The following is a 13,572-nucleotide window of genomic DNA, read 5'->3' on the forward strand; positions in this document are numbered from 1 at the left end:
TATTTCATCTTTAGTCATCACATATACCCTGCATTGGTTTAGCTCTAGACAGTGACTGTCATTAGCTAATCATTAATCAGGATTCAGAAAATTAAGCAGCACTTGCCTATTAGATCAGTTCAATGAGGAGTAAGACAGTCATAGGGTTAGATACTTATTTATTGGAATACATTTTGGGTTCTTGTTTTGTTTCTTAGTTATTTTGATTCTTAAGATTCTTAGTATTTTCTTCACTAAAATTAGCCAGCTTGGTGTGCACCCTTGTGGATTGTGTGGTGAATCACAATAATGTTTGATATACCTTGTAAATCTATCACTTAAATTTGTATTACTGGTTTGTTTACAAAGCTAAATACTGTTTTTTCCTGTCCTATGAGTGCATAATAATGAAAGTATGTTTAAAATTGAATATAAACACTGGCTTAGTTTGCTAATTTATATTAACAAAAATATACATAATAAATATAAATTAATATTCACAAACACACACATTTCTTATAGCCATGAATAAGCATCAGACCTTGAGATTTCCTAAATCCCACATGGCCAATAGCATATAGTATAAAAATATTCTAATCTCTGTTTTCCAAGTAGGAAAATCAATCCACAGCAAGAATCTATAACATTCCCATGACCATGCAAAACATTCAAAGAAGACGCGATAAACATATCCCTGGGTCCTTGAGACTTTGGCCCAAACACTGGACGGTGTACTTAGTACCTCCTTACCCTTCCTTCTAGCCTCCAAAGAGTACTAAAAAGAAACTATATCCTAGGATAAAATGAGAAATACAGTTGCTAAAAAGTTATAGTCTATGTGCTTTTCATTTCTACCCCTCTCATCTACAGTGAATCAAAGAAAATGATAGTGAGGGTGTAATAGCATCCCCAAAGCACAGTGAATCAGAAAACTCTGAGAGGAGACATAGAACGTTGTCATTATAGTGATAAGAAATTAGTGATAAGAAGCCAGGAGAGCCCCTTAATTTGGCAGGGTCAGGTCAAGGCTGGCACCAGGAGCTTCAGTAAGCTCTCTCTACACCACATCGCCTTCCTTTCTCTCAGGGTTAATTTGTAAAGTCCTTAGAAATAAGGGGACCCTTTCTTTACTAAACGAGTTCCAATAGCCATTTTCCATCCCCCCTCCCAACTCAGGTTCATGTTCTATCTGTCAAAAAGGACATTCTTAAGATTTTCTTATTAATCTATCCCACTGAGGGACCCTTTTATAGCTGCATGTACCATGCTTTATATAGTTGTGAGACCCCTCGTCAGGTTCCCTAGAACATGTACTGTCTAATCCGATGCTTAGTAGAGATGGCCAATCACCAACAATGCCACTTCCATTTAGTAATGAAGAATTGTCCCTGGGCAACAGCTTTCCACCGAAGGACTTGGTGGCACAGATGAGTTCTAGACCCCTCTTAAGTTAAATATGATCATAATAATGGGTTTTGAACAAATGGCACATAAGATCTCCCAGAGCTGGCCACAAAGACCTCTCTTGGTGCCTCCATCATCCACGATCCTCTCCCTTACCCAGCTGAGTGGTGACAATCCCTCTCTCACACCAAATACAACCTCAGAAACCACTTGTTATAAATGACAGGGCCTCCTTGTGAGGGCCATCCTGCCAGCCTGTTCTCCATCCAGTTATCAAAGGACAAAGAAACATTGGTCTGTGTGTTTAACTTATGGAATATTTTAAGGTCTTCATGACACAGCAGTTACTTTAATTAATATATATACATTTCTCTGGACATTAGTTAATTACAACAGGAAATTTATAGGATGTATGATTTAATATGCCAAGACAGAGTTATGAAATGACTTCTACAAAAAAGACAAAGGGATCAGATCTATCAGAATTTAGGGGTCAACGTGGACAGGAGCAGAATGCTTTCCTCAATCCCCTGAGCAGATAGCCAAGGGATTTTGCTTTATCTAATTTTAACTAATTAAAAGTGTGACATATGTGCAACAAGCTATCGATCTTACCTTTATTTTATATGGTGAAAGAATAGTAATTATACTCCCAAGAATATTTTTTATACTCTCAATCCAGCTTGGACTGCTCTAGAAAAAAATATTCCTTATGTTTAAGACACAGCAACAGCTAAAAAAATCTCAAGGTGCTCTTGTAGTTGGAAAGAGCAAAATAATATACTCAGAAACAGGAAATAAAGATGCTAACCCTAAGCTTCTCCTCTGTCTCTCTGTCTGTCTCTCTCTCCTCTCTCCTCTCTCTTTTCAATGCTGGGGATGGAATTCAGCACCTCCAGTCCACTCCAGCAGCGCTTGCATTTCCACTGTTTTTGTACTTTCATCTTAGAGTTTAGTAAAAATCAGGAACTGGTCCTAGGCATCTAACAATTGCTCTTTATTTAAAAACACGTCCATGAAAAGCCAAGGAAATAAAGAAGAGAGCTGCAGGAAAGTTCCCAGCTGAGGTGAAAGTGCCTCTGGCTCCTTCAGCAATTCCCGCTGGTCATCATGACTCAACAGTCTGTCGCAATCCGCCGTGGCCTTGGCCGGGGTGGAGGAACAGCTGCAGCGCACAGCTCAGAGCGGGGTCAGCTTTGTCCCGACTCAAGTGCCCCTGTGGGACTCTCTTGCAACACAGGTTCTGTTGAGAAAAGAGGTTGCAAACTAAAGGGTAACTGGAGGAACTACCACTCATGATGAATGAATTTGTCAGACTTAAATTTTATTGTTTTTAATGTCAGTCTTCCTCACCAGACAGTCAAACACGTAAGAGCATTTCTGTTCTGGCACACAACACAGACTCAATAAATGTATGTTGAAAGTGTGGATGGAAGGATGGATTCTACCCAGCTCAAGTGCAGTTGGGGACATTTTCTGCTACAGGGAGAGAATAAGATATAATGTTTAGTGTTTAAAAAGTAGAATTGAATTAGGACTAGTGAAACTTTTTTTTTTTGTACTTTCACCTCTTTCAATACCCAAGTAACATTTTTTTGTATCACTTTGAAACCAGAAAACAAATTCCTTTGCAATATCTGATTTGCTGGTTAAAAAAAATCCTTTAATAAAAATACCATCTCTGGGATGCCATGGCATTATTATGAGAAAGGATGTCCCTGTTAGCCTAGAGCATGAAGGTGACAGTCACCAGCCAGCATCACTGCTCCCAAATGGACCAGGTCATGCTTCCAGGCCTCCAGTCTATCTCTGCTGACTTCTAACTTGCAAGTGGAGTACATGCTCATGTAAGGGATAGTGAGTGGGAGGAACTGTGGTCATAAAGAAGCCTGCAGTGGACACAGGAAAGGTTTTACTGGCCATGTGTAATTGGACGTCACTCTGTTCTGACATTAGGAAGAACTTTTAATGCTTGGGAAAAGTAAAAATGGTTCTATTAGTCACATTACTCAAATAAGATGACTGTAACCCAGCAGCACTTATCCAGATTCCAGAACTTTGTTTCTGTTTGGAGGCAAACGTCTGCCTGTGCAGTTTTTCCTTCCAGCCAGTGTGCTCTTGGGTGCCCAGGTCCTCCATCAGTCTCGCACTCCATGCCAGCTGCCTCATTGCCTAGCAGTACCAGGGGACAAACATACCAAACCGGTACAGTAAGACATCCAGGGGGCCACAATCTCAGGGATGGAGTCAGGTTCCGTTGACCTGAGCGCACCCATCAAACATGTTCCAGTTCCCCATCCCACCCCACCCGCACACAATGGCTCCTCAGTCCCTGAGGCCTGGATCCCAAGAATCTCAGTTGAGTTCAGCTTCACTGCTGCTCCAGAGCCTGTGTATTATAGCAACCCGGGGGCAGGTTGTCCCTGATGTTCTCCAGGTTCTTTACATCAGCCAGAATCCCATCTATGCTCATCTCCAAGAAGTGGAGGTGATTCTTCTGTCGACGTGCCCTCTCCTCCAGCTCTGACATCAAGGGCCGCAGTTGGCTGTTGATCCGGGTCTTAGTTTGGAAAAGCTCCTGCTCCAGTAAGGCCAGTCCCTCTTCATCCACACTCCCAGGCTGGTCTATTTAGGAGATGAGAAATGCATTAACATAGGAAAGCTGTGGTTAGATCTCATGGAGCACGTGTATCCCCTTCTATACTCTTACAAATTCCTGTTTTTGCCTGCCCCAAGCAAATATATACCACGAATTATAAAGGCTTATTTTTTTGTTTTTAGTACATACTTACAGTACATAATCATTACATTTATTTATTTATTTATTTTGTCTTTTTCATTTTTACTGGTACCAGGGATCGAACTCACGACTGCCTGCTTGCAAGGCAGGCGCTTATGCCACTGAGCTAAATCCCCAGCCCCAATCATTGCATTTATTACGGGAAATTGGTACATGTATATAAAGACTCATTTTAAATTAGAAATAATCTAGGAAAAGTTCAGAGAGCACTAGCCTTATTTCTGGGCTATGAACAACTCGTTCAAGACTCTGAGATCTATAGTCAAGCAGTATGAATTGGAGCTTACTTTTCAGGTTAGGGCCAATAGAGCATGCTATGAAAAGGTCACAGGGGACTGAGCACTATCCAAAGTACCTGCCTACCACAGCTCATCCCATGATCAAAATCCACTCTACATAAGCTCTTTTCATTGCCCTTAGGAAATAGCTTGCTGTTTTCTAGTAGAAGATCTCTGGAAACTGGCTGAGATTCAGTGTTTACAGAGGTATGCTTTGCTTTTGGGGGGATGGATTCCAGCTGTTTGAAAATGATGTAAGATTTAATTTTGGACCGAAACAGTGGGAATCTGGCTAGGTATCAGTTTATTTCCAGTGTGAAATGTAATCACATTTGTTCAGTTATGTTGTACCCATAAACAATATAAAGCCAAAGTTAGCATGAAGGGCATCAGGCCAGACCCGTTTAGTTCTATTACATTTGAATTGCCCTTGGTCAGTTCAAACTCAAGGTCACATATTTCAGCTGCAGAGATGGTATTTGAGTGCATGAGTCTGTTATACCTAGAGCAATTAATCAGTTATTGTTCCAGACCTCAAGAGAGGACACAGAGTACAAACATATCATAACAAAAATTCTGAGCCAATGGACCTGCACTTTGCCTGAGGACAAGGAAGAATTCAAGAATTGAGGGTTCTATGACATGCAAGAAAGCTGAACAAAATAACCAAGTCCATGGGGAGGCAACTTGACCTACTAGAAAAGAACAATAATGTTGAAGCCAAAGAGCTCTCTCACTTTGCACGCTGTCTCCACAATTTCAGTTTATTCCTCTGTGAAATATTACAAATAATAAATCTGCTGTGTAGGACCATGAAAAGACATGGCATTCAAACACAGTAAATGTCTAACAGTTCCCGCTGCCCTTCTCTGTCTGCTCTCTCGTATTCTCTTTAAAGGCTCCATTAGGTTCATTGTCAGTTTTAAAATTTTTTTTTTTTTTTTTTTTTTTTTTTTTGTATTGGGGATCGAATTAAACACTTCGCGCTTGCCAGGCAGGTGCTTGCGCCACCAAGCTAAACCCTTGGCCCACCGTTTTTAAAATGATAAACATTGCTGCTAAAATCTCACCTGAAAAGGTTTATTTTATTTTATTTTATTTTATCCTTAGAGGGTATTTTACTGTTTGGGGCTACAGGATCACAAAGTAGATCCATTAGTACACAGAAAGTACTGGTGTCTCAGGGAGATTATGACATTCTAAAGAAAAGTTGGGTTGTAAAGTTGTTCTACTGAAGTAAAAAACAAAACAAAACAAAACAAAACCCCCACAGACCTAAGTCCTTTCCTGAACACCTCTAGAATCTGTTGTTGTTTTGTTTTTGTCTTTTTATCGGTACTGGGGATCGAACTCATGACTGCCTGCTTGCAAGGCAGGCACTTATGCCGCTGAGCTAAACCCCCAGCCCCTCACCTCTAGAATCTGTGACCAAGTCTGTATTTCCTCATCTAGTGCAGCCCAAGCCTGATTAAACAGACCAAATGACACTTGATATCAGCTCTCCCTACACTAGAGGTTTTGTTTAATCAGTTTTCTAGGAGTGATTCTTTGGGGGAAAATCTGGTTCCTGCTGTCAAAGCTGTATTACCCTACAGTTTTGCCTTATCTTATGGACATAGGCCCACGATACTTGTGTATTCACATTTCTTCCAGGTCATCTGCTTGGGGAGTTCCAGTCCCCCCAGTGGATAACATCAAGGATGACTATGATTTGTGGAGAAACAGACAGCAAAATCAGCAAGTAGTCCTTGACCTCGCGGACAGAGGACCTTCCTCCACATCTTCCCCTCCCACTTCCTTCCTTGGCCTCTGAGCAGACTCCGTCATCTTGCTCCTGAGTCCTCCATAGTATCCTAACTCATTTCCTGTACCTCAGATTAATTTCCTAAGTTTTCTTCCATTCAGCTTCACTCACGAGCCTTCTAGATATAAAGTAGTCTGCTTAAAACGGACCACTGTCTTCTCAAGACTAAGGCCAGGCTTTCCTAGGACCCTCAAGCTGTCCAGTCTTCTCTGAAGCTCCTGGAAGAGCACTCTGAGCTCTGTCACCCCAGATCTCCATTTCTTAGTGCAACAGTTGCTCAGTGACTCATCTGTAGTAAAACAGAATGCAGAAACCATAATGCAACTTGTCAAGGTCTCTTGGCATGGAAACAAAGCAAACTGCTGCATACCCTAAGGGCAAGTTGAGATTGCTGTTCCTCGGGGCTAGAAATAGTGAGTCTTCAGACCCTAGAAAGGGGAAAGACCCTAGAAGAAGGGGTTAAAAGTTGTGGAGACTCCGCAAACCTATCAGGTGTAGGATGCTGTCCAGTGAGTTGAGAGCGTCTTGGATTGTAACACCTGCATTCTTGGCTCTGGCATCAACTCTCTGGGCTTCAGTAATCACCTGCAGAAAAATAAGAAAGCTGTCTCAAACGGCTAATCTTGCTTTTGACAACTCTGAAGGGCTGTCCCATAGAAAGCAGCAGTCACTGACCATCTGCACCGCATCCATGTCTGTATCAAACTCCAGCTCCTTCCTGGCCAGCTCTCCTTCCACCTCTCTCATCTCACTCTTTAGAGTGGCCAGTCCCTTTTCCATGGCCAAGGCCCCATCTGCTGTCACATTGGCTTCCAAGTTCAGACTCCCTATCTCCTGGGAGAAGAGAAGGCGCCAAGGACGGAAAAAGAGAAGAGGTGAGACTCAAAAACATCCAACGGAAAACTGTAGAAAAAATACAGCTGCAGCCTGGCTCTGAAGAGCTAAACTAGATGGACAATGAGAAAGTCAGACATGAGGACGTGCTCTTCCCGAGATCGGCCGCAAACAAGCTAATTCTGGGAGGCGTCTCCAGGGGACAGGAGGGCCGGTGCTGAGACACCACTTTCCTCTCAGTTCTGTGCTAACCAAACAATCACATACAAGCCATTTAAGAAAACCCAGAGCACCAGAAACTGGCATGCTTTGTTATGTTCCTTTGCTGCCATGGTCTTTGAATGACTACTCAGATCCTCAAGACAGTTGAGTATGGACCACGGAGTGCAGAGAACAAATGGCAACAGTGTAGACTTTGTGTTTTTATAAGGACAAAGCTTATCCACATTTTTTCTCAAGAAATTACCATCAAACTGCAGGTGTCTTTATTCTAGAAACTACCTTAATTACAGGAAACTAGTCTCTTTCTCAAGGAACTTAAAATTAGAAATTATTTTTATAGTTTACCAAATGGTCTAAAAGTAAGGTCAAATTGTCCGGATACCAAGAGTTTCTACTGTTGCATAAACTCTCCAGAAACTATGCCTAATTAAGAGCTATAAAGTTCTTCGCTGGCAGAGAAGCACTCCTTCCACTGTAGCATTTAACATATGGGCTGCAAATGGAGTTTGACTGTCTGCTGTTGCCCTGAGCGCTCCTGGAAGAGAAGCAATGCATCTTCCTTATCTGTGTATCTCCAGCACCAAGCACAGTGCAAGCAGACAAGAGAAAAGTAAGTGGAGTTTAGACACCGCGCACAGACTCAACCAATGGATTTAGTTTCACAACTTCGGAATCTGGAATCAAAACAAGGATGATAGTTGTTCAGATTGAATGGTCTCCCTCTGCAGAGACTTGCTGAAAGCCTAACCCTCGTACTTCAGAATGTAGTTCTTGGACACTGGTTTGTTGAGGAGATGATTAAGCCATGATGAGGTCATACTGGAGTAGGTCGAGTCCTTAATCCAACATGACTGATGTCCTTCTAAGAGGAGACAGAGACCCCAGGGGAGAACTCCATGGTTTCACACAGGCAGAGATTAGAGTGACACGGTTGCAAACCAAGGGATGGCCAAGGATGGATGATCACTCTCAGGAGCGAGGAAGAGGAAAAAGGACTCTCCCATGAAGTTTTCCAGGGGAACAGCGCCTTAGCCTCTACAACCATGACAGAAAATTTTCTGTTGCCTTGAGCCATCTGGTTTGTGGTATTTTGCTAAGCAGTCTTAGAAATGAATACAACAATGTACTTAAAAACAGTCTTGCACGGTTCTCCTCATGGTTGTCCAAATGCAGCTGAGAACCAGCACTCTAGCATGTAGTCCCTGCAGCCTGTGACTCAACCCCACAGAAGGAGTGGCTTTGTGGATCCGCCCCCGCCAAGAACCACCACAGGACTAGGAACCACAAGGGTCAAAGTGAGCCCAGTGCTCGCTCTGTGTTTGCCCCTGCTTGTCCCAGCCTGCGTCTCCATGGCTCCTTACCTGTTCCATTTGGCCACTGATCTCCAGTGCCTCCCTTGCAGCACTGTTTGCCCGCTGGGCATCAGCAGTGGCACTGCCCAGCGCGCTTTCGGCTTGCTCCGTCTTGTCACTGGCGTCTGCAACCTTCCGGCTGATGTAGGAGAGTCTCTTCATGGCCTCTTCCGCTTCTACTTTTCTGTCTTCTACCTGCAGGTCAAACTCTGAAATGAAAGGGGAAAATAACGGCCATGAAAAGCTCACTTACAAATGAGTGAAAAGGAGCGATGAAAAACCCCTCTAAGAGTGTTAGTTCTGCCTGAGGGTGAAGAAGTGAGGAAGCTGTGGCTGGAATCACTCTCTTTATCTAAGAGAGGACCTCAAAAGGGGCCTGGTGGGGGCACAGCTAGTCCTTAGAGAAACAGACTATCAGCCTGCCCTTGGTCCCCACCAACACAACAACATCAAAACTCCAACGTGGATAAAAAGCAGGTGAGATCCCTGAAGCCCAAAGCTTGAAGCCAGAAGCTGCCAATGGTAAGAGTTGGGGTTTTGGGTAGAATGAATAAGAGGAAGTTTTTATAAAGAAAATCCCAAGTCTGTATTATTTGTTAGTAAAGAATACTAAAATTTTAACCAGATTTCAGCAAACCTTGACCTAGACCTCCTGTAGTCTAGATACCATGACGAAGGTGACTGCGTCATCACCACGGGGCAACCAGGTTACAAGAGAAAAGGAAAACTACCTTTGCAGTAGTGAGCTGTTGTATCTATGGGGAATCTTTGAGATCTCTTAGTTCAACCTTTTCCCTTTAAGGAGCAGGGTTTGAGGGTGTAGAGAGGTCATGTGATTTGCCTGTGGCCACACAACAAGATTAGGCTGTTTACCTGGCCTAACAGAGATGAGAACATAAGTCATCTGACATTTAGTTCGATTTTTCCACCACCACTATCAAATATTAAAAGGACTTTTTCTTTAGAAAGATATTTACCAGGCATCTATTAATATCCCATATACCTATTCCCTAAAGGACTATGTGAAAATTCAAAGCAAACCAGTTGTTTTAAAATACCTAAGTAATCTGAATCATGAAGCACTAACCTCTGAGGTTCTTTAGGATGTTCTCAACTTCATAAAAAGTGGCATTGCCCATACTTAGTGCTTCTTGGGCTCTGCTTTTAGCAAGGTTGGCACGGGAAAGCAGCTGACCCGCTTTCTGTAAATAGAGAGAACAAGATTAGAATAAGTGCATTCCTGCTAGCAAAATCCCTCTGACACATTCTCTTAATGACAACAGAGAGCTGCGGCTCGGTCTAAGGGCACTGCAGCAAAGCTCCTACAACATGGGACAGAGCGAGCCCCATCAGCCGCAGAGTGAACCATCTTCAGTGCGAGCCCCCTATCAGTGACAAGAATAGTTTTGCAAACCACAATTTTAAACTCATACTGCAGCCAAGCTAGTAGATAGACCAAAATTAGAACTAGGTGGCTTCAGTCCTATTTCCACTGCTGATTTAGTGGATGGAGCTAATCACAATGAGCTCCATGTCTCTATAAGCAGCAGCTCCATGACCTTCGGAGAACTTTTGAGGTCTCTTCTTGACATATTCCAAATGGCTTGTTGAGTAAACAAGTTAACAAAAGCATACCTGTCTCCCGTTCTTTCCATCCTGTAAGAGCTGCTGGGTTTCTTTTTCACGGTTTCCCAGATTGCTTCGCACCCGCTTGACCTCATCTGTATGCCTGGCCACCAGGCTCGAGAGAGAATCAACTTTCTGTTGGATCCTCTTTGCTTCCACCTGCGGGCCCAAAGATGTGGATGAGTCTGACTTTCTGCTCACCAGTCACCAACATGTTTTAAGGCCTGATATCATTGTATGAAAACAGCAATTCCCTTAAAAAGCTAAAAAAAAAAAGTCACTAGTCATCCAGTCCCGTGCCTGGCAGAAATAAGGCAACACATCCAGGGGACGTTAGGGAGCAGGTCCCCCAAGCATCAGTCAGGTTTTGTCTTTGTTCTTTTGTTGCTTTTTTTAAAAAAGTTACATATTAGCTTATATACCCATGGGAACATGCGTCCATGAGCATTATTGTGAGTGCTTTTTTCTATAAAGTTCATAGAAACAGAATCTACTTAATCTAATAAATTTGGAATAGTTAAGGGAAGATTAAGGCAGAAGCAATTCAAATCTCTTGATAACAAAAATCTTCTCATTGGTGGTACATACAGATGCACTGAACTTGATAATAATTTCTCACAGATTTCAACAGTCCCCAGAGCTGAGAAAGAGATATAAAACTTTTACCAATAGTTTGAGAATGAAAAGATCTTTGGAAAGACGAGGCTCAGAGTTCAAGAACAAAAAAGTGATAATAAGAAAGACACATATTTGTCCTGCCCCGAAGCATGAAGAGTCAATACCATGGTGTGACTGTGAGTGGGGTCCCCTTCTGCTAAGACTTGGTTCCCAGGGAGGCACTATCGGTGGTGATGAAACCTTTGGGAGGAGGATCTTAAAGGAAAGTCCAAGGGTCATTGGGGTTGGAGGTCAATTTATGCCCTTAAAAAGAACTGTGCAACCCTTCCATTCTCCTCTCCATCTGTTCCTTGTTCAAGATGTGAACGTTCACTCTGGCACAGCTCCCCACCACTGCCATCTGCCATGCTCACCAGAACTGAGCCAATGCAGAACCTTCATGAACTCAATATACTTTTTTCTTGATAAATTAGCTGCCTCGGATATTTCATTGTAGTAATGCAAAACTGACTAACAGAATCAACACACAGAAGAGCTGAATGTGTGAGCAATGTTAAGAAATCTCTGGGGAAGAAAGTACTCATGTGCCTTTATCCGTGTATTAAGCACACCTTGAAGGACTGATCACTGACTCCCTGAAGCTGAGACACTGAATCCAGAAGGCGGAGACTATGCTGATGAGACTGATCTGCCTCAGTGTCAGTCTGAGCAGCCTCCCTTGACAACTGCTGGGCCAGGGACTTGGTTTTCTCCAACCTGTGGGAGGAAGGGGAGATGATTAAATAGGAAGAGATCTTTGAGAACTTACTCTTTGTATAGAAGCAAAAACTCCTACTTTAAAGGCAGGTAACTGAGGCAATGAGAAGAACCAAAGAAAGTTATGAGCGAGGCATGAGACTCTTCACAACATAAACACATCACTATACTTGAATGAGAATCAGAAAAGTTCATTTCAAGCTTCCCAATTTCTGATAATACAGTACACATTATTCTTACATTCTTTATAATGCCAGACATGGTGTCCTTCAAACACCACAAAGAATTGCAATCACTTAAAGCACAAATTTTACTCAGATTAATCACTTGGTCTTCCCCCAGTATTAAAGATATTTACTTTGCCCAAAATACTATAATATTATGCTCATTCTCTTGTTCCTGCAATTTTTAACATTAGGAATAACATACATTGTTAAAAGAATCATGGTGCCTCTGATGTATGATTTGCATTATACCCTGGCAGAATCCAGGTTTTACGATGCAAGTGAGGACCCACTGAAACATACTTTCCCATAAGTCCTTGTACTGCGTGGTTGTCAGTGATGTCACTTCCGACACCTCCACTCTGAGCCTTGCTGGCCAGTAATAGTGCTTGTTTGGAATAATCCGCAGTTTCCCTTACCAGTTGCTCCATGTTATTGGCTGACTCAACGTGGCTGAAAGGATTAAAAACAAAGAATTAGAATGTCCCAGCAAAGGATTTGCATGTAAATAGAGAAGAGTAAGGGAACTGGCTTGGCTTACAATATCCAACAGATCTAACCCAGGTTGGATAAAATCAGAGGAACTATCAAGAAGCAGGTGCTTTGGAGGATAAGCCTCATGTCATAGACCTATGGTGGTCTTTTATGACAGGCTCAGTAAAGTGGGAGCCATCTCAGGGTGACAAACCATTGTGCCTGTTTACTGCAGGAAAAAACCCCTAAGTATTTCATCTCTGGTCCAACTCTCTACTCTATTTCACTGCAACTCTAAAATGAACCCATAGCCAGGGGAACAAAGTCTTAAAAAAAAAAAAAAAAAGTCCCTTATAAGCTTCTGTACTCCTGGTTCTAGGAAGTGACATTTTAAAAAACAACAAAACACAGGCTCAAGAGACAGATGTGCTACAAAAACACAGCCCGTTTCACTGGCTGAATTCCATTTGGGATTAACAAAGCTTGCCACCCTGCTGAGCACTCTGCTACAAGCAAGCCTAGTAAACATGATAGGATTTAGTCAGAGGCAAAGACCCCAGAGCCACCATTTACCACTGGTGTGCTGCAGAGCTGGTTTCCAGGAGGAAGTCCCCCCTCTACGCACACGCACACGCTGCCCCAGGCTAGCAAGTTACTTGTTGCTACTTGTTCCCAAGCTTGGTCTGGGAGGCCAGGAGTCCCTAAAAGCTGCAGAACATCGTTTTCCAAACGCTGATTCATTTCACCTGACCCAAGGGATTACATCTGACATACACCAAGGCCATGCTGTGAGTCACAGAGAAATCTGAAGGATGAAACACTGCAACCTCCAGCTCCTGCCAAATGACCCTACCCAGTGACATACACTAAAAGCCAAGTGGCTAAAAAATGACTTTAAGGCAGGGGATGGCTTTATGCGCACAGAGGTAGTAACTACGATACTTGGGTTCTGAATACCCTACAGTCTTGTTCAGGTTTGCCTCACAGGGATGGACTGGGTCTGAGGTGCTTTCTGATGCTGCTTACCTGTCTGCCAGCCGTACCGCCTCCTGAGCCAGACTTTTAAAGCCATTTGGTCCCACATACTGGTCAGAGGAAGGAATGTCCTGTGGCAAAAGAAGAACTAGTGAGGACCTTGCACTTGGCCATGGAGCCCTTCTCTATGCAGGTATGATCCAAGCATCCACTCGGACACATCCGG

The 13,572-nt window shown here is 42.9% G+C and overlaps 1 protein-coding gene across 1 annotated transcript in view; it reads right to left on the reverse strand.

The window, feature by feature from the left end:
- Nucleotides 1–2,359: 2,359 nt before the first annotated feature.
- The window catches only part of Lamc2 (laminin subunit gamma 2), a 58,175-nt gene continuing 46,962 nt past the window's right edge, over nucleotides 2,360–13,572 (reverse strand). The window contains exons 16-24 of the mRNA XM_003474921.4: nucleotides 13,398–13,477; nucleotides 12,201–12,350; nucleotides 11,529–11,673; nucleotides 10,309–10,458; nucleotides 9,761–9,875; nucleotides 8,683–8,882; nucleotides 6,941–7,099; nucleotides 6,751–6,850; nucleotides 2,360–4,008 (exon numbers count right to left, since the gene is read on the reverse strand). Of these exons, the coding sequence (XP_003474969.1) occupies nucleotides 3,755–4,008; nucleotides 6,751–6,850; nucleotides 6,941–7,099; nucleotides 8,683–8,882; nucleotides 9,761–9,875; nucleotides 10,309–10,458; nucleotides 11,529–11,673; nucleotides 12,201–12,350; nucleotides 13,398–13,477 (1,353 nt within the window). The 3' untranslated portion in view covers nucleotides 2,360–3,754. The remainder of the gene's footprint in view (nucleotides 4,009–6,750; nucleotides 6,851–6,940; nucleotides 7,100–8,682; nucleotides 8,883–9,760; nucleotides 9,876–10,308; nucleotides 10,459–11,528; nucleotides 11,674–12,200; nucleotides 12,351–13,397; nucleotides 13,478–13,572) is intronic.

Source organism: Cavia porcellus, unplaced genomic scaffold (genome assembly GCF_034190915.1).
Source record: "Cavia porcellus strain 051 isolate PalLab524CR breed Dunkin Hartley unplaced genomic scaffold, mCavPor4.1 scaffold_29, whole genome shotgun sequence".
In the NCBI taxonomy this organism is placed as follows: domain Eukaryota; kingdom Metazoa; phylum Chordata; class Mammalia; order Rodentia; family Caviidae; genus Cavia; species Cavia porcellus.